The sequence below is a fragment of the Apteryx rowi genome, unplaced genomic scaffold (assembly GCF_003343035.1).
Source record: "Apteryx rowi isolate R43461 unplaced genomic scaffold, aptRow1 scaffold_478, whole genome shotgun sequence".
In the NCBI taxonomy this organism is placed as follows: domain Eukaryota; kingdom Metazoa; phylum Chordata; class Aves; order Apterygiformes; family Apterygidae; genus Apteryx; species Apteryx rowi.
Genome location: NW_020450736.1, coordinates 293,860 through 314,670, shown reverse-complemented (window position 1 = coordinate 314,670; position 20,811 = coordinate 293,860). Strand labels below are relative to the sequence as shown.

Genomic DNA, 20,811 nt, shown 5'->3' with positions numbered 1-20,811 from the left:
GAGGGAGATAGTCTGACAAGAGACATTTTGGTTCTGAATCGTTAAGTGTGGATGATGCAGAGAAGGAAGGAGTTAGTTAGGAGACTAGTCCTAGATTCAGGGACCACAGCAGAACACCCAGGAAGACTGTATTTCTGAAGCATACCACAATTCATTTGAAAATTCAGAGCAGCAATTACCATTCTAGGAACTCTGTGTAATCAGCTGACGCAGTTCCAAGGGATTAAGCAGCTATAATTCAATCTTATTTGGGCCAGAGGGAATTTACTGTAAGCAACAGACTGGCTAAGCAAGCAGCTCTGCTGCAGAACTGCTTTTTAACACATCCCTTCCAAAAGGTACTTCTTGATATGTCCGGCATAAAACATATCCTAATAATTCTATTCACTGAGGAACGTGCATAAATGCCTTGCTGAATCAGCCTACAAGGATTGCTGATGGGAACAGCACATTTATTCTTTCTTCTTCTTTGTGATTCTGCCGCATTTGTTGCAGCAGAATAAACAGCATTTGACAAGAATGAAGACAGCAATGGCTGCACAGGTGAACAAGAATGCCAGAACATCCAGGCAGTGGTACTGATACCAGGTGAGATGGTGAGAAGCTGGTCTCAAGTGCTTTGCTCCTTTGTGACGCATGACAAATTCAATCCAGAAGACAGCTCTGTCCAGAGGCTTCATCGGCTGGTCATGATGAATCCTGGATAACCTCAGAGCATTTTCCTTGTAGCTGGGGAAAAAAGAAGAAAACACAGATATTTGTCACTGCTTTCTGAGAGCCCATTCCTCAGCTGGCTGTCCTGTGGAGGAACTGCTAAAAGACAGAACATCTTGCCTTTACTTCCATCAGTGTTGTTTAAATATATTTGAAACTAGCCTAATTTGCTCCTATTTGCATAAAGTTGGATTATGAACTGTAACAGAGAAAGCAAGTCTTTTGCAGTGGAAAATTATTTCAGTTATTGCTTCAAACAACCAAAAAAAAAGAAACGTTTGCGGCATTTTCCGTTCTGGTGTAATGTAGCTTCAGTAACCACTGTCCTAAGGATATTGGTCACTCAAGGGTAAGAAAATAGAATAGTGGTGACTCCAGGTAAAGAAACCATAGATGACTAGCATTGTCACCCACAGCCTCCCAAGACTATAGTAGCCATGAACAAGGAAGAAAGCAGAAAACTGTCTCAGGAGCTGCTGTGGGCTTTCGCAGACCTATCTTTCTTAAAGGGATCAGAAAAATACAGTATCAAGAAAATGGAATTACTGATCTTTCTTTTCTAAGAGATGCTGATTTGCAGAAAATAGAGATGCCTAATATAAAGACCATCTGTTTTGTTTGAAAGCCATCCAGTTCCAGCTTGTTGGTACTTTGGGCTCCCAGAAGAGCCAGCAGAACTTCTCACATCAACAAGCCAAGTTTTTAATAACCGGATCCTACTATTAGGCAGGAACAAAACTCACGTGGAATTGCTAATGACTGTATTCACTGCATCAACTAGGTCGTGTGTCTTCAGTGTGCCAAAATCCAGCTCAACTGCAGCTCCCTTTGCCCTCATGTGAGCGATGTTGTCATGCTGGTCAGCGAACATGGGAATCCCGACCAAAGGGACCCCATGGTAGATAGCTTCATAGATCCCATTGGTCCCACCATGAGTAATGAAGGCCTTAGTCAAAGGATGGCCTGGAACAGGGAAGGAGAGAAGCATGTAACAGCAACTGATGCAGACTATATTCACTGGGACAAGAGCACTGCAAACCACCAGGGCAAACATGCTGCTAGAGAAGGGTACAGCCCTGACTGCTGGATCGGCATCAGAGCTTGCGCACTGCTTAGCTTCCCTGTGTTCATGTTTGAATGCAATGAGTGAGTTGGGGTGTTCTTCCAGCCCATTTTTATTACTCCAGCCATTCTGTCATCTTTTGCAATTGTTCTAATTTTCCTATGATCTCAAATCTCTGAGCTGCAGGTTCACAACTACCCCTGCCACAGCCTTTGAAGGATGAGCCCAGGAGAGAAGCTGCAGAGGCCAAATCGAGCTCTGGAGTGCCTTCCTGGTTTGATATTTACCCTTGCTTACAGGTGGTTCTTAGCCTTTCCAGATGAAGGCCTCCATACTCTGTAAAACAGGGGTTTTTGCTTTAAAGACCCTTCTTTATAACTAGTATCAGGTTGCTGCCTTCTTGAGCCATCCCTCCTTACTCCCTTTACAGTCTGGCTCTATCTTCCATGGTTCTTGTAAAGCTAGTCACCTTAAGGTCAAAAGTAGCCTTTGCACTAGGAAATTAAGGCTAGAAGAGCAAACCTCGGCTGCTTAAGGTACAGAACTCATTGTAGCAGCAAGTGTTAAGTGGCTCGTTTGCATGAATAAGCCATGCTCTTTTGGTTTTGGTGGAAGAACAAGGAAACTGTTTTTCCAAGGACTAAACCCAACTCAGATAAAACCAGTCTCACCAAGCAGATCATTTTGAGGTATCCAGTCATAAATCCTGGTGTTGGAGCCCAGAGTTTCTGGTTTTCTTCCTTTGTACCGCCAGAGAACCTTGAACAAAGGAACATTAAAATAAACATACTGCATTTTACAGGCTCTTCCGTCTTATCCCACCTAGTGTGGGTCCTTATCTCAAAGGGATACATGGTTTCCCAGTGATTCAAATAACTTTTGCTCCAGTTTAACTTATTGGTTGGTTATTATGTACTTTCTAATTAGAGCAATTTTTATATTGTGGCCTGTGGACACACCTCCACGTGCTTTGGTTCAGAAAGGGGAGAACACTATGTGAGGTGACTCAGCAATCTGCCTCTCTGCAAAGCTCAGCTTCCTGGAGAGAACAGCCAGCAGAACTGCAGATGAAAAATGCAGGCCTGTCAAACTGTAAAGGGCTTGCTGAATGCAACAAATTGACAAAAAAATGAGACAGGTTATGTTTTAGACTGAGAAGAAATTCACCTTTTGTGGAAGCTGGCTGAGGGCACCAGCAATTATATTACTTTTTTCATCAGTTAGGTTATAGACCATCGATCCAAGAGAAAACACCACGATGCCATGTTCTCCTGAGCTCTGAACAAATTCTTCCATTTCCTAGGAGAGGCAGAAAGCATGCTAAGCAAATATGCAGTGCAGATTACACAGACTTCTGTAAATAGAGCACGATCTATTTAGTTTATCAAGGAGAAGATGATGGTGTATGAGTACCTCCACTGAGAGCAGGCTGTTACAAAGATATACCTGGCCCTATACAAAGCAGTTTCTCCCCAGGAAAGAGCAGGATGAGCATTAAGATGAGCATTAAGATGGAAGCCTTGTCTCTTTAGAAGCAAGTTGGATAGTTTCAGGACACATTTCTTTCAGAGCATGAGCAGCAGGAATGGATCGTGGTGACTGGAGTGAGAAGGCCATACACTGCGACACTCTATCATAGTACATTGTCATGGGTCTGGATTTTGCTGGAACAAGAACTTTGCATTTCACAGCTCTGTGCAAAGACAGCGCTGGCAACAGATTTCGCAGCATCCTGACTAGATAGTTGTCAAGTCGCTGCCATAACTTTGTTAGTCAATTCTGTATTCCTGGCAATGCAGCATGTGTTGCTAAAAAGGCTGTATACAGGTCAGACCAAACAATCTTCCTATTCCTTCTTTTAGCTAGTGTCATGTGAAATGGAGCAATARCATCCAAAAGGCAATGGCTATCCTTTTCTCCCACCCCAGCCCCTGGTACAAAGGAAAAGGAAGACGAATGAACTACAGGTTTTATCAGTAGACTGCTTGCACCAGAAATATCCTACCTCCTCTAAGGTTCCTACCATGCCAGGACATGGAGAGGGTGGTAATCTAGACCAGAGCTTGTCATGTTATCATCAGTATCTAGGAGTTTCAAATCCCACCTGAACGTAGCCAGTCACAGCAGAGCATAGGCTACAGATGCTGAGTAATTTACTCCCTTTAAGATGTCTTACACTAAGCTCCAATAGAAGTGTTTAGCACTAGTGTCTTTCTGCAAGTCTTTGCTCCATTTTGTCCAGTGAATTCACTTGTGAGAGTGCCTTTTTGCCTAATGTATTTCAGTGTTTTCATGGGTTGCAATTCTGTATCCTGGAACTAAATCTTACACTTCAGCACTCTGATATAGCTCATGTTTTTCCTCAAATGAGCACCTGATTCGCTCTGCTGTCTTCCACTATTGCCTTTTCACAGCACAGGCTGTAAACCCAACCCTCAGCTTGTACAAGTCTGGGCAGGTTGCTGCATAGCTCCGTGCACCCCACCTGCAGCAGAGCATCTTCCTTAAGCATGAGCATTCTTAGGACATTGCTTGCATGGCCAATAAGGGAGAGAAACAACTCTTGTTCTGCTGGGCAGATAAACCAGTAGCAGAACAAAGTCAGGATACCTTTGGTAATGGCTTTGCAGGCTGGCAGTGGAGTCCTCCAACAAACTCAAAGTTAGGCAAGAAAGGGCGCGGGAATTCAAAATCCCAGTATGTTCTTATTAACCACATCTCTGCTTTCCCCATCGTCTCACACAGGGTCGTGGGCCTTCCTAAGGGCAAAGAACAAGGCGTTTACAGCACGCGCGGGAGGAGTCTTGTTTGCTGTAGATTGCAAAGTATAAGCCTTACCTTTGTCTTCTGGCACTCCCTGTTAGTGTGATCTATCAAGTCAAGCACGAAATTAAAATGTGGACAAATCCAAACCTATTCCTAGCCCCAGCTCCTGTTTGGCCTTGACAGATTGTCATGCATGAGGCAATAGCATTTTTAAAACAATGTAAAACCTTTAGGATGGTTTTAGAGCAGTATCTGAGTATGTAGGAAGCATTTAGTTCCTGTGGTAAGAATCTGGCTCTTGTACTGTTGAAAGACTTTGTTACCTGTACTTGCGGTAAAAACCCACTTTGGGCAACAGAGTAATCATAGAAAATTTAGGGCCGAATAAAAAGAAGTGAATCACAAAGTGTTGATCAGCCATTGGGGAGGAGGAAAGTTTTAGCGAAGCTCTCCTACATTTTTTCRAATGCTGACTCAGTCAGTGGCTGCTCAAACTGCAATGTAAGGCAAGTACAGCCAGCGCTGGTTCTCTTGGAGACCAGCATAAAGCTCCTGCTGACACATCTTGAGAAAATTTGGCCAAAACCATTGGTTCTGTGAACATAATTTTATGCAAATCAATGTTTCTAAGAAATACATCTAGAGGAAAAAGAATCCAATGGGAAAAACTGTTCTATAGCTTCCATTTGGAAAAATGTGTGTTCTCAGGTACACTTTGAATGTTGTCTCTGCAGGATTGTCCCACTGTGTGGAACAAGGGAATAAAAAGATTAGAAATGTTAATGATTGTCCAAAGCCAGTCCAAAGCAAACGGTAATCAAGCAACATAAGCAGCAAGAGAAAAATTACCTGTAGGACATCTTTGGATACTACCTGATCAGCATTACAGATTATGCTAGGAATCTTTTTTAAAAAATGTGGAGGGTGATTGTTCAGTTATAAAGTTACTAGAGTGAAAATTACTTATAATTGAAGTAAAGCCTGCATAACAGTCAGAGTGACATAAAGGTGTTGATCTCTACACCATGTTGTAAAGGAATCAAGTCTTGTGCAGTAGAAAAATTCAATACAGGAAAAAGGGACTGGTTTGGAAAGCACAGGGAAGAGTTCTCGGAAATACAGGGAGGGATTGGAGGGCAACAGAACAGACACCCTTGTGTTTGCAATTCATTTGTTATCTGCCTAAATGCTGATACTCTGTACAAGATTCAAAGTCTGTTGAACTAAAAGAAGGCCTCTTTCTAATAGACTTGGAATCAGGCCTGAGCTGTACTAGGTTAAAAGAAAAATTTCAGGCATATACTTTAAGGAAACTCTGTATTTCAAACTGTGGATGATACAGGAAGGGGAAAGGTGACAGTTCTTAGCCTTTATTCTTGGAGAAGACAAAAAACTCATGCTTAGCATCCTGTCCCAAACAGGGACCCAAGATGGTACCTTCTGATGCAACACATAAATGAAGGGTGCATTTTGTGCTTTTCAGTTGTCCAAAGACAGCCAGTGTTCCCAGTCAGCTCCACTGACGACATGGGAACTGAGTTATCCCTACGCTATTTCCAGTGACTTACACTGAGTTATCTAAGGAATGAATTTGCCCTCCAGCCTTTATCTGCTCCCCCGTCAATTATAGAAGTGCCTGTCCTCAAAATTAGGAGATGACAACTGGCCTCTAAAACTCCTCTAGAGGCACCAGAACAGGCATCCAGTTCACTGGAAGAGCACACCAACAGTAGCATCACTGACAAAAATTCAAACTATAAACTAGAGACCCTCAAGAGGAACTCGAAGAAAACTGCACTGGTGTCTGAGAGACTAGACCAACCATAAAAGGGAAGGCAAAACCTCCATGTGAGGGAAACAGGAGTATTATCACCTCTGCTGGCTGCAATTCAGAACGTAGGGTAACAGCACACCACTGCGTGCGAAGACTGCTAAAATGAATTTTTAGATTTGGCATGGAAATAGGACTCTGCTTAAAATGTTGCTAAAAAAAAAAAAAAGAAATCAGGTATCTGTCTGACAACAAATGAATGCAACAGTTGTGAGTAAGGACTAGATTCAGAACTCAAGTTTGGCTTTCATTAAGCTTTCAAATACGGAACCAGAACTGTTTGGGTTCCCAAAACATTCAAAAGGCACAGCCTATGCAAAAGAAGAAACCATGCGACAGCTATCTTACCTAAGACATCACTGTAGTACTCATCCCACTTGTCTCGCCAAAACTCTAAGTAAAAATAGTCGGTGTAAAGGTAGAAGAGGAAGTTCCGCAGTCTCTCCATGAAGTGCATCCGGTCCATCAGTCTCCCCATACTGGCAGGCACATAAGAAGGTGGGGACGGCAGCCTGCCACACAACCGCTCTGCCGTGTTCGCGATAGAGAAGCGGAAGCTGTAGATGAAAGGGATTGCCAGGATTTCTGCTACAAGCTCACCCCCTATGTACAGAGGATCGGCAATCAGAATATCAAACTTGGCCTGCTGCAGCTTCGCCATCAGTTGCGGGTTCAGCACCAAGGTGTCACAGGTCATCTTTGACATGTTGGCAAAGACCTCCAGGTCCTTTTTCATCTTCCACAAGACCTCCCAGGAGGACAGGTTGGTGAACTCATTCACCCAGGTATTCAGGAAGTCCTCCATGATGGTATCCAGGGTTTCCTGGGTAAAAGGCACTTGCAGGACCTCAAAAGTAAAGGGGGAGGAGGTGTCTCGGTAGTCAATGAGCATATTGATGGAGGGCACCAGCACAGTCACCTCATGACCCCGGAGAACGAGCTCTTCCAGCAGCACTTTCAAGTTGATCCAGTGACTTGCATCAGTGGGCCAGACCACCACCTTTCCACAAAAGCCAGGACTCCAACAGCATGTGTAGGCCCAGAGCAGCCAGAGGAACCTTTGCCCCATCATCCTGGCTGACCATTTACAACTCCGGTCTGACTGAGCTGGAAGCAGTCGCACTGTTCTGGCTTGTAAATATCTCTAGGGCCAGCCAATAAAAATGAGATCCACTTGCTGTCAACTTTGGAAAGAGGGCATGTCAGGACTAAAAGCACCACTCATGGGAAGRCTGGGCAAGCAGCAAATCCTGTTCTGGAGTCTCCTCCAGAGCCACAGCCAACCTCCGGAAATTAAGGCAGTTTCCATTTCTGCTCTCCACAAAGTGCACCTTCCAGCATGTGAGGACCAGAAGCACTTTTGAGCTCTTCAAAGAGCTGGTTGCCCTGATAATGTGTCTTCAAGGTGAAGCTATGTGTTCCCATGCCAAGCAGGAACTCAGGCTGGGGAAGGCACGTGAGGAGCCCACGGGCCCTTTTTGGCAGCCCAGTCCTATCACTTGACTACATCCTAGGTTTGCTCCTTTGCCCTGTGAAAACCAAGTTACCTGTAAAGCCAGTAACAATCTTTATCTCCTTGTTTACTAAGCGTCAACAAAATGTCCTGCAGTGATTGACAACTAGCCCACAATGTGCTCTAGTCCTCTCTGTAACCAGATGTCGGGGACACACAACACTGCCCATGGCTGGAAGGTCATGCCAGCATCAGGCCTTCTTGGGAAAGAAGCAGGAGGAGATGAGCGTGGCGGGCTCTGGGCTACCTGGCACTACCACAGGGTTTGCTCTTCCAAGGAGGAAGAGGAGAGGCACACATGAATGGCAGGGTCTGGGACATTGCCTCATTTTCGTGGGACAGCTTGGCCCTTCCTTCCACTCCTCCTTCATCACTGGATACAGTCAGAATGACAGCATGCCTCAGCCAGGGTGGAGGGCAGCCAGGCTAACACAGCTAACAAGGCAGGCTTTGTGCATGCAGCTTCACCACCAGAGCTCGCATCTTACTGCTAAGAGGAAAGCTAGCCAGAAGCTGGGCATCGCCACTCAGATCTTACCCACACAGCTGGGAACAGTGCCCCTGTTTGAGAACCAAGCCTCCAGGAGCACAGCAGTTCAGCTTTCTTCCTGAGACTTCAAAATCAAGAGGAAAAGGTAATTTAGAAAGCACTTGGTTTTAGGAAGATGCTATGGCAGTGCAACAGGGGAAAAAAAAAAAAAATCACCTGTCCAAATGCACATGGGGCTTTCCTGTTCCAGTCACCCTCTGAGCTCTCTGACACAGAGACGGGGAATTTAATGCCACAGTAGGACTGATAATAATTCTCTCGTTTCCCTTCTCTGCCTCAGGAGCATCAGTGGAAGGGCCCAGTCTCAGCAACTGCAGTGTAAAATGCAGGCTGACATTTCTACTGCGGGCTCTGCGGTTTGCCAGTGCAGCCCACAATCCCAGCAGCCCTGTGGCCGATGCTGCATAAAATCAACAAACCGTGCTTCTGCCAGCACAGTGCATTCTAACCTGTGCCAAGCACAATAAGCAGCACACGTAAATACAGTTAGGTGCTCCTGTAGTAGGGCTTTCTGCCAACTTAGCTCTCTCAGCAAAATCACACCCCATCACAGGCCTGAGAACAATAAAAACCCTTAAGGCATCGTATTGAAGTACTACTACCTTTATCCCCACAGAAGTTAACCCTCGAAGGGCATGCTGGCCCTGTTTCTTTTTAGTACTAGTAACAACTCCCTAAAACAAAACCTCAGTTGTAGACCTGTAATTGCCGTTAACAAAAACCCCTCCTAATTAACTAAACCAAACATCTTCTACCATCTCCATAAAACCCTTAAAAAAAAGGCAGAGCCACCTCCACTGGAAGCCTTTTATCTCTGTCTTTAACTATTTTATTGGTACTATTTTATTGGTTTTGGTGTCAGCCGTGCCTGATGTATGTATGTGACTGCTGTGTTTTCTTTTAAGTGGCATTGGCACTGTTTTTCCTAGCCTGAAATTGTCTGTAGGGCATTAGCTGTGTCAGTGTAGCTGGAGACAGGTAGGGTTTGTACTGATTTGGCTTGCTCAGCATGACACAGGGATTTTGGAGGAGGAAAAGGAGTTCAGGATTGCTTTGCTCCCAATTTGTACCCTAACCACCAGGCTCTGGGTACATAGTCTTATGTGTACAGCAGATGCAATCTCTGAAAGTAAGAGCGACCTTACCTAAAACATCGCTGTAGTATTGATCCCATTCTCCCCAGAGAGCGTGGTGATACAGGATATCCATAGCAGCATAAAAGATGATGTTTTGTAGCCTCTCCATGAAGGACAAGCTGTCGGTCTGGCGGCTTAGGATGGCTGGCACGTAGGAAGGAGGGGCCGGGAGCCCGCCGCAGAGCCGCTCCACTGTGTTGCCGATGGAGAAGCGGAAGGTGTACACGAAGGGGATGCCCAGCTTCTCTGCAAACAGCTCCCCGCCTGGCATTAGGGGATCCGACAGAAAGACATCAAAGGCAGATGCCCTCAGCCTCTCCAGCAGCACCTTGTTTGTCAGGACTTCGTTGCAAATGATTTTGTTTGTGGACCTCATCTTGATCATCAGCTGACCCATCTTATAAAATGCTTCCCAGATGGGCAGCTCATTCTGCTCGTAAATCCAAAAATAGAAAGCTTCTTCCAGCAAGGTGGCCATCTCCTTCTTGCTGATCGGCACCTCAACCACCTCAAACTGGAAAGGCGAGGGCTGGCTGGGATCGAGGATGAGGAAGCATGAAGGCAACAGCACGGTCACCTCGTGGCCCCTGGCCACGAGCTGCTGGAGGATATAGTCCATGTTGAGCCAGTGGCTGTTGTCGGCGGGCCAGACCAACACCTTCCCACCAGACCCACAGCCCAACACTGCCAGCAGCCACAGCACCGCCACCTCCTTCCCGGCCATGGCATGCCTTATGCGATTCCGTGCCCGTGGCCCTCCTTTGCCACAAGCAGCGAGGCAGGCCAGGCCAGGCGGGTCCCAAGTGACACTGCCTTGCCCTGATGGGCAAGGAGCCAAGGTAGCTAGAGCAAAATCCCGTCCTGGATAACATTTTCCCTGGAGAGGTGACATCTGGTGGCAAATGGCTTGGTGAAACTGGATGTGGTGCTTCCTCTCAGGCAGTGGGGAGAGCCGTGGGCCCCGTGGGCAGGCTCTCCTGTCCTCTGTCCTGCTGGCCAGGCTCAGCCTGTCCCCTCCTGCCCAACTCAGGGCTCATGCCTACCTGTGGGCATGGAGCAATTTTCTAACTGCAGCCTCTCTGCATTATTTTTTGTAAGAAGGGGTGAATTTTTCGTCCATTTTGCTATTCAGACAGCATCTGAGTACCCAGCAAAGACATCCATCTGCTCTGTGGGCACCATTTTGCTTTATAATGCCCCCATTTTTAACACACTTGATGTGGTGATTCAGGATTGCAACTAGAAAGTTTGGGTCTCAAAGTGGGTGAAACTGGGTGGGAAAGCGAGGAACTCAGTGTCTGAATAAGGCTGTCTCCACATAAACTTGCCTCCTCCAGAGCGTGCCAGAGCCAGCATGTGATAGTGCAAACTGTTCTGCATGCCACTAGGTGCCAATAATACACCAGAAGTGGAACCAGAAGATCTACTTAATGGTTTTATTCTTGCACATTTCTGATCTGCAATTAAGAAACAATGTAAGCCCTTCTCACTGTGCCAAAAAAATCATCGCTGGGCTGCTGCCCAGCTCTGTTGCTCATTGTTTGCCAAAGCGGACTGTCCTGCAGGGCTTTTGCTTCTGCTTCAGTAGTGTCCAGAGCATCCTTTCCCAGCCCCCCTGGATGAAAGCGCAGGCGATGGTATAGGCCTGGTTGTCAGGAGCCAAGCTGAGACACCTGCTCTGCTGTGGATGTGACAGTAGTTTGGTGTGTTTGTCAAGTCCTGCGGCATACAGGCAATTGCAGGGAATTGAACCCCGTGAGACTTGGAAATGCTCTGTCTTACGGGGTTGGTGCAAGCTCAGTTAAAACAGCTCATTGGCCACAAGTCAATAATACTTAGGTAAACCTATATTTCTGCATATTTGCTGAAAACAGAACAAAGGCTTGAACATGATGACTTGCTTCTTGCACTGTTTGCTTGTGGGTGGAGAGTATGTGTAAGTACAGCTTGTTTTGTGCACAGAGGATTGGTTTTAAATGACCGGTGATATAAGTGCGGTCTCTATTACAAAGCCGCAGTGGATTTCAGTACTGCTGCTGAGAGTGTCAAGGTTGGGTTCTAATTCACCAGCCCTCCTCGTTACAGTGGTCTGGACTGGAAAAGGGCTCTGTTCCTGCTGCTTTCTCTGCAAGCAGTTCCTGGAGAGGGAAATATATACGGCAAGCTCTCTTTGCTGAGAGCCCTATACAGTGTGGGAGTTATCTAAACCTTCCCATCAGAACTATGAGAAAAATATGGAGAATGCCATAAACCCAGCAACTGGGCTGTCCACTGATCCCTGTCTTAACCCAGCTCAGCGCCCTGCCAGGTGTGTGAGTGTGATTCATGGAGACATTCCTGACGTGGGTAGCTTGGTGGCTAATGGCTTAAGACTGTAACAATTGCCCTGCTAGGCCGAAGCAGGTTCCCAGTGAAGTGCTCTCCTTTCTTTGTAAATGCATTTATTCTTTTGGTCTCTGTAATCCCTCTGGCCTACAGCTGCAGCCTGCCGTTTCGTGCTAGAAGGTCCCCTTTTGGTTTGACCTGGGCTGCCTGGCTCTTTCACTGGTTACTCACTCCCTTTTCCGCTAAGGGAAATAATGAAAATCTTCTACTTGCTGGCCACGTGTTTACAGACCTCAGATATCGTTTTAGTCCTGTCTCATTTTTGAGCCCTTGATTTTGCCACCCTGCCCTTCTTCTGGCTCCTAGGACTGTAAGTCAAGTCATGGGAGGCTATATAATGAGAAACTGAAATAGCAGAAGGCTTACCTAGGACCTTGCTGTAGTACTTATCCCATTCTCCCCAGTAGCTCTGGAAAACGTAGTCTTGCAAGTGATAAGACACTATGTTTTTTATTCTTTCGCCAAAGGACATGCGGTCGGTGAGCTCGGAGAGGACTGCGGGCGCGTAGGATGGCGGGGCCGGGATCTTGCCGCAGTGCCTCTCCACGGTTGAGGCTGGGGTGAAGCGCAGTGAGTACACGAAGGGGACTGCCAGCTTGAGAGCCACGAGGTCCCCACAGAGGGTCACTGGGTCTGACAGCAGCAGGTCATAGTTGGCCCCCCGAAGCCGGGCCATCAGCTCTCGGTTGGTGAGCACCGCATCGCACATTTGCCTGTTTAGCTGGTTCCAGTTTATGGACAATTTTCCCAGCTCCTTATAAAACTGCCAGAAAGTCAAAGTGGTTGGTCTGTTGTTCAGCCACAGCGCTACTATATCCTCGATCAGGTTTTCAATTATGTCTTTCTTGAAGGGCACACCATAGACCTCAAACTTTTCCACAGCCTCAGCCCTGGGTTTAATGAAAAGTGAAGCATTCGAGACCAGGATGGTGACGCCGTGCCCACGACGGATCAGCTCCTGTATAACTATCTTGATGTTTAGCCAGTGGCTGGCTTCCGTTGGCCAGACCAACACGTTCCCGCAGAAGGCCATCCCTACAAAAGCCACCAGAAAAGCTAGCAGTTGGAGATATTTCTTTGAGCCCGGGGTTTTTGTGGCCATGGCAGCGTTAAGGGTTAGACAGCCTGGGAGCTTTCTCTTCCAGCCAGGAGCGCTCAATCTCTGCGTTGCATGTGATGGTGCTTTACTAGCACCCTCAGCAAAGGCAGGTCTTTGCCGCCACCCAAGTGAGACCTTTTAAAGCCACAGCAGAGTAATGGACCTGGAAGACCTTCAGTCTCTGGACTGAAAAGACAGAAAAGGATACTTGATGGAGGACCTTGGTGCAAAGAGGGACCCCTGTGACAGAACTAGCAGCGGCAAACGATACCATAGGTATCATTAAGCCTCCTCCATCCTTCTGTAGCTGTGTGGACCTGCCAGTACATGCTGTTGGTAAATAATGTGAGTTACCGGCAGTTGTGCTCCAGCCCTGGCTGAGAACCACCCCCTCTCTGGGCTTCAGCATTAATTCAAGTTGGTGCATCTTCACCATGGCAGAAGCAGCAAGGGAGACCCCCTAAATGCAAGCCCTGGTACCTAAATAATTCATCTGCCTTGCTACAGAATCGCAGAATCACAGAATCGCTGAGGTTGGAAGGGACCTCTGGCAATCATCTAGTCCAACCCCCCTGCTCAAGCAGGGTCACCTAGAGCACATTGCACAGGATTGCATCCAGGCGGGTTTTGAATATCTCCAGAGAAGGAGACTCCACAACCTCTCTGGGCAACCTGTTCCAGTGCTCTGTCACCCTCACAGTGAAAAAGTATTTCCTCATGTTCAGATGGAATTGTCTGTGTTTCAGTTTGTGCCCATTGCCTCGCGTTGACTAACAGTGCCAGACAGGCCAGAGAAGGAGAGGCCACAGGGTACATTTAAGTGCCTGACACTAGCATGCAGACTCGGAAATACCATACTTTTTCAGGGTCAGATTTTGTTAGAAGTGTTGATGTTTTCCATGCTGAGAGAGGGAAGCATGTCTTCCATCTYGGTGATAATAATGCCAATATATAACAATAACAGTAATGTATACTTTGCTCTGATACGTGAAAGGTGGTTTCCACCTGCTCCTGCACAGCTGAATGTGGGGAGCTTGTTGCTACTGTCTGGGGTGCATCAACACCAACTTTGTGGGGCTGTAGGCTGGGTTCAGGTGTCCAAACACACATGTGGGGCCCAACCAGCCCCCAGGGGCTACCTGAGGGGGCACAGGGCTTCCTGCATGTCCTGGAGGGGATCTGCCAACCCCGCCAGGGTGTCTCAGCCACAAATGGCATTTGATGTCTCTCTGCAGGCAAGCTGACCTGTGCCCTGACTCCCTGGCCTCTGCTGAGTGATTTTTATCGTACTACGCCACGTCTTCTGGGATGGCTCTTGTCTGAAAATTCGCTGCTTGAATGTAAGTCGTTATGTCCTGAAATAACCAGCTCAGGAGGTCATAACCGCCAGCAATCAAAACGAGACCGCTCTAAAACCCACACATAAAACGGTGCAATCAATTCAACACATTATGGGGGACAAATGCCATGCAGAAAAAAGCTCTTACCTAGTGGAGCTTTCTGGGATGTGAAAACGTCATGCTCTGGATAATAAGGTGCAATTTGCTATGCCGGGTTGCTCCTGTCCATTGCTGCTCGCCTAATGCACCTCGGCAGCTCTGGTGAGGTTCAGCACCAGGCAGAAGGCACTTAAATAAGTTCCACCCTGAATAGGGCTTTTCAATGCAGAGAAAGTAATACAATATGGGCTGATCACAATGGGGCATATATTCGGGGATTATTCCTTGCTTTGTTATGCTCCAGTAACTTAATAGTCAAGATTATCTTTCCTGTGCTAGGGAATATTATAACATTATTACAGAGCCAGATTCTCAGAAGGACTTTGCATCCAGTAGCTACCACTCAGGAATGCAGTGTCTGACTGCTAAGTGGTTAAAAACATTTCTTTCACTCCTGTTAGGATCCTAGCTAGGAAAACAGGATCTTTAAAAAATTGGATGTTAAATAATAGACTTGCTTACAAACTATCCACAGAAACCAATACAATCTTGTGGTTCAAGCGCAGAGTTTTTCAAAAGTCCATATATTGACCTTGCTGGTAAATGCTGAGTGTGTGGCCCTCGATTCTGGAAATCAAGACACAGTTTTAAAGACGTAGAAATGCAGGAACCTATAGATAGGCCTCCATGTTTTTAAAATTCTGCCCATAATATTCAGCTTGGCTCTTTCTAAACTTTCAGAATTTGGGGCAATTATATCCCCAGTATATCAACAGCAATGAGGCCTTAATGCTATTAGTTTCTGTATGATCTCTCCACAGACCTTTGCATTTAGTTTCATATCTTTTTTTCAGGTTATTTGAGCTTACTTGGGAAAGTCCTATAGGAAACTTCAGGAAAGCTCTTCTGACAAGTATCAAAAGGCCGTGTCACATCATTGGCTAGGGCGGGTGGGAACTTTGCTATAGGATTGCATTGGTACAGCTCATGATGTTTCCCTGCAAGGGCAAGCCTAGGGAGATTTAGAGTTGCTGGTTCCTCTGAATTTCTTAGGGTTTTGTTTCTAATCCATCATTACCTAATTACTCTGTAGAAAACAAGAGCTCTTACTAGTGGAACTGGAGCGTTATATTCTACTTATCTCTATGGCTAGCTAATAAAGATGATACTCAGGTTACTCTTAATGCAAAAAGAAGATAAACATTTTGAGAGGATTAAGGGGCAAAATCCAACAAACAAGAGTAAAGCAGGGCTGAGCACTGCAGATGATGTTAAGTGGCTGTATTTCATATGTGTAGCATTACTAAGAATTGCTATGGAAATGGATACAACCTCCAACTTTAACGATTACAGGTTCTTTGAGGGTAAGGCTAGTTATGCGAAAGTTAAGGAATACAGACTAGTGTTTGCCACATGTGGATATCATCACCATTTCACTGAATGAGGACTACAGTGTGCATGACACCTCTATATTATTTCCATAATACTCCAGTGACAACCAGCACCTCAAAAGTTCAGCACCAGGGTAGGAAACAGAGGCTTTTGCCCCAAGGCACGCAAAACAGCTCTGCAGTTTTCCTTTCAGTTATTTCAGGAAAGCCACTTCTGGACTGAAGGTTAACATGAAACTCTGAGTTGTAAAAGACTATCATTTTTGTTGGGGAAACTGTCCAGATGGTGAAACCTGGAGTGTATAATAAGATTGGTTCATCCCCAAGTACAAACAGAAGTGGCAGTGGAAGGAGAAATGTTTGCAGAGGCGCATGTACTCATGTCCAGTAAAACACCTACTTCCTCATTATCCCTAAGGGTGATAGAAAAATGCCAGCACAGGTTAACACGCTGGCATCCCTGTCATAACCCCACCTACTCAGCAAATTTATGTCTTGATATCTCAGCCTTCTGCACTCCGACTCTAGGACAAAAATGCTGCAGCTTCCATTTATAATATTTCACTTGTTTTTATTGATTCAGTTTAAGATTTTATGGATTCTTTTTATTGCCATTCTGATGCTGCAGGGACACCTTGACACAGGCACTGGGGTGGCTCGCATGGGGGCTTTTACCACTCTGCAAGGGAAAAAAAAAAAATCAAAATGAGAAAGGCTTCAGGGCAAGGTTTGTTTCCCTTCCCAAGGCCAGGCCTTTCGCTGCATCGGTTTGGCTCACCAACCACTTATTTTAGCAGGTTAGTTTGCTGTTGGGCCCGGCCGTTGAATTAGCCCACGGAGGAGTCGGCAAGGACTAGGCTGTCTTGGGGCAGGGGTCCCCTGCGTGACTGGGAGCGCAGAACTGGGGAACAAGCTCCCTCCGCCCCCAATGCCAAGCACTAATTTATTCTTCTGTTGCAAAGTATTCATAAGTAGTGATTTATTCATATATAAGCCCCATAAGGGAATTAATGCTAAAATGGGTTTTCTGCTAAATTTTGACTGAATCCACCAATTGTACATAAGCCTTATCTTCCTGCTAGCTTTCTGGTCAAAAAAAATCAGAAGCAAAGCAAAGCTCAGCTCTGTCAGGGGGAAATAACAGCAGAAATAACTTTTTCTACTTACTTCTGGCATGCAGCATGCTCAAGGCCCTAAGCCACCCGGGTATCTTGCAGAGGCAAAGTTTTGCTGTTTGACACTGGCAGTTTTGGGTACGAAGTTTGTATCTGGGCCTCGGTACCTAAACGGAACGCCCGCCATTTATTCCCCGGAGGTATATCAATATGTGAAGTTTGCACCTCGGCCTCAGCATGGGTGGTCCAAGATGGCTTCCTCGCTGGTGTTGCCTGTGACGCCTCTTTTTCTTGTATTTCAGCATGCATGGAGGGCACAGACAGCTTTTCCTCTGCTGAGACACATTGAGGCTCCATCTGGGACGCAGAGAGAGGCACCTTACTCTGTGGTAATTCGGGCATGGAGGATTGTTTCTGCACATCTGTCTGAGAGGCACATGGAGGCACCTCCTCTGCTCCTGGAAAATCCAGTCTGGAGGTTTGTACTTGAGCCTCAACCTGTAATTGCGAGGAGCGCCGTTTCTTCCCCAGAGGTATTTCAGCATGAGAAGTTTGTGTCTCGGCGTCTGTTAGCTCTGGAGGCGTGGGCATGATTTCTGCGGGGGCTGCTGTGTCCTGTGCCTCTGGTGTTTCCRGGCAGGAGGAGCCCAAATGAGCCTTGCTGTGTGAAGGAGAAGGAAGAATATCCTCTGCTTCCGATGTCGTCAGCTCGGACGTCTGTACCTCGGCCTCCACATACGAAGGAAGATCACCTTCCTCTTCTGTGACTGCGAGTGCTGAGGTTTGCACCTGAGCCACCGCTAGTGAGAGCGCAGGAGGTGTCTTCTTCAGTTTGGGACTGGAAGTTTGCACCTGGGCGTCCACGCATAGCGGTGAGGAACTGCCCACCACCAGGGTTTCCACGCACGCTGCTTGCACCTTGGCGTCAACAAGCAACAGGAATATAGTCTCCGCTTTCATATCAAACGATTCAAGATGCTGGTCTTACAAGTATGTTTACGAGGGAGCTTCATCCTGCTCAAATTTGTTAGATTGTGCTTTTAAGCACACAATTACTTCTGAGCTACCTCCTCCGGCCTCATTATAATTGAATCCTTGCTTCTTTCCCAGAGGCTTAGCAGCCTACGTCTATGCAAAACCTTTGGTGCACAACATTTTGGCCTCCCCTAGCTGGTTATGTTGCAGCTCTTCAACTAGGAACAGGAAAGTGCAAACAGCCCCCAGGGATCACTTTGAGCCCAGGGACAAAAAGATATAAACAAAAAAAACAAAAAAAAAACAAAAAAAAACAAAAAAAACAGTTCTTATTGACACTGGAGAGCAAAAGGGGGTTTTGACGCATGCTGTATGCCCCTTTACATTTTACTGGAGCCATATCTGTATTATAAAGTTGCCAGAGGTGTCATTAAAGTGTCATCTAAACAGACCACAGATGCAGCAGAAACATGACCGAATCTACATGTGCATCCACACAAACACAACACATCTAAGGAACAAAGTGGGGGGGTTTAGAAAGCCTGGCTTTAAACCAAACCAGCAACAAATAATAGACATATAAGAAACATAGTGGAAGGAAGAAAGTGCCTGGAACAAATTACATAGAAACAAGTAGTTCGCATCAGTGGAGAACAGTGTCCGACAGGAACAGTGGGGGGAAATTCCTGCAGAAACACATCATGATACTGATATAACTTGGACAGAGCGACCGGACATGGAGCAGCCGTGTCCAGCCCAGGAGCTCCTTTTCTGTGGGGCATCTATTCCATGTGAAAGGAGATGTGACTGAAGCTACCTGAAGTTCAGGTCTCTCTGCTCATGTCTGTAATTACCTGTCTTATTTCATCTGGCTCCTCTTTAGGCACTTCTGGCTCGGCTTTGTTTATACTGCAACATAAGAAGGGACAGAGGTTCAGAGCCTGCTGCGTAGTTGTCAACAACGTAATAAATTAGCGTGACTAAGAAATACACAAAAAATGCATTATAAAACACAGAGAAGCTTTTAATATCAGAGAGAGAAGCAAAAAACATTTGTAATTATTTTATTATGACTTACAATAAAACTCCTTCCCTGGATTTTGCCCAGCCCCATCTCTTACACCCGAATCAGGGCCATGAGGACTCCACAGCCAAAAAGTCATCCTGGAGGAGAGCGATACTGCACTTGTCCTGTGGTGACGAGCATCTGCAGGTCTGACCCGTGTTAATGACGCTAGTAGTTGCTGTTGATGCTGGTTCCTGCTCCAGCTCGCCTCCGTTAATGGAGCACAAAGTCAAATATGCTTTTTTTCCCCCCCTTTTAGATGTATTGTGTGGACTTCTGTTAATCTTGCAAAGCCAAATCCAGGAATGTGTTCAGGCACCACGAGGCCCACTGATACCAATATGGGGACTCGGAGTCGATGGGAATTACAGTATGAGCCAAGTACCTTTTGCAGAGCATTCCCCTCAGGAAGGCAGACCTCCCTGTGAACTTAGTCAAATTTTCAACCTCTTGGACTATTTCATCCACCTTTGAGAAAGAAGTTGCATCCTCGGGGACACTTTGTGCCTACAAGTAATGAATATTTCCTCCAAGTCACTGGCAAGTTACTTTCTGGCGCAGGTATCAAACAAAAGAGAGCAGAGAAAGGCAGGTGAGGCTAGCAAACGACCATCAGACTCGCAGCTTCCTTCCAGCTTTCTTAAGCAGTTGCAACATTAAGAAAATAGCTATTTTTAAAGAACCTGGATTTATCAAGCTTATTTCCCTACACACACACGTGGCTATGTTTATATGCTGCGTCATTGCCTGGTGTCATTTATCCACATTTTTTTGGACGCACTGCTTTGGAAATTCCCTGATACAGGTCAAGGGGACTGAGCAAACCTCTGCAGCTGGACAGACCTCACCTTTGGACACTGGGGCAGGAGAGGGCTTCCCTTGAAGGGAAACCAGGCGTACCTTATGGAAGACTCAGTCGCAGGGCGACTGGCACAGCAAAAGCCAAGTTTCCAGGTCCCTGGGAGCAGAACAGCACAAGAGCGATCAGTAAATCCTCCTTTTGCTGTTGGCTTTATTCCTCCCTCAGGGAACAGCTGGCCCCCAGCCCTTCCCCGGGGCAGCCAGGCAGCCCATCCCTGTCCCCAGGACTGCGGTTCCCCTCAGAGAAACCAGTGCCACCAGTGCAGGGAAGGGTCTCTATCCCCGCCGGCGCGCCCCTGGCCCCTCACCTCCCCTCTCCCCCATGGCCCCGGCAGCTGGGGGGAGTGCGTGGCCATAACCGTGCTGTGTACCATTCCCCCCCACACCCTGGCCCCAAAGTGTGACCTCAGCGGGGGCTTTTCTGATGCCCACTGATGTGATGCCGAGGTAAGAGGGGAGCTTGCAGAGAGACGCCTGCTGGGGCCGCAAACTGCCTTTATTTGTCGCGCGCTGGAAGTTTCACCGCGCCAGCACGTGTTTGGGGGCTCACAGACCAAGGGGCCCCCCAAGCACTCGCCACAGGTGGGACTTGGGGCTCCTGGCTTAATCGGAAATACACGCCTGGTATCTGAAAAGCTGGTGTTACTTCTTCAAAATGGCCTTTGCACAGGCCATCGCCCAGACACGTCCGGGGAGGTGGACACGCAGCAAGTGCAATATTAACTGTGGGAGACTCCGCCAGGTTTCTAGCACTGGAGTAACCTTTACACAGGCAGGAGGTTTCCTTGGGCAATCAGTGACCATGCAGGCAGCAAACTCCATTTTCGCAAAACCGCCTCTTGCATGAGAAAATTAGAGATGCAACCGGGTGCTGGGGCAGTGCTAATGCCAAGAGGCGATATTGGGG

The 20,811-nt window shown here is 46.8% G+C and overlaps 2 protein-coding genes across 4 annotated transcripts; both read right to left on the bottom strand.

Moving 5' to 3' along the window:
- Positions 1–265: 265 nt before the first annotated feature.
- Positions 266–13,618, bottom strand: LOC112972174 (UDP-glucuronosyltransferase 2A1-like). 3 transcript variants are annotated; one of them, XM_026078325.1, is made up of 8 exons: positions 12,332–13,618; positions 8,979–8,992; positions 6,723–7,348; positions 4,388–4,536; positions 2,945–3,076; positions 2,449–2,536; positions 1,458–1,677; positions 266–729 (listed from the first exon to the last, which is right to left on the bottom strand). In XM_026078325.1, exons 1-8 carry the CDS (start codon positions 13,058–13,060, stop codon positions 453–455), a joined length of 2,235 nt encoding a protein of 744 aa, XP_025934110.1. In that variant the 5' UTR covers positions 13,061–13,618; the 3' UTR covers positions 266–452. The 3 variants fall into 3 exon arrangements, with proteins under 3 accessions (XP_025934110.1, XP_025934109.1, XP_025934107.1); XM_026078324.1 differs by lacking the exons at positions 8,979–8,992; positions 12,332–13,618 and adding an exon at positions 9,675–10,297 and having other exon boundaries at positions 6,723–6,814; XM_026078322.1 differs by lacking the exons at positions 6,723–7,348; positions 8,979–8,992; positions 12,332–13,618 and adding an exon at positions 9,583–10,297.
- Positions 13,619–17,080: 3,462 nt separating this feature from the next.
- On the bottom strand, positions 17,081–20,798 carry LOC112972160. The gene is made up of 2 exons (XM_026078275.1): positions 18,832–20,798; positions 17,081–18,232 (listed from the first exon to the last, which is right to left on the bottom strand). The coding sequence occupies exon 2, from the start codon at positions 17,960–17,962 to the stop codon at positions 17,081–17,083; it is 882 nt and encodes a 293-aa protein (XP_025934060.1). The 5' UTR covers positions 17,963–18,232; positions 18,832–20,798.
- Between the last annotated feature and the right edge of the window lie 13 nt (positions 20,799–20,811).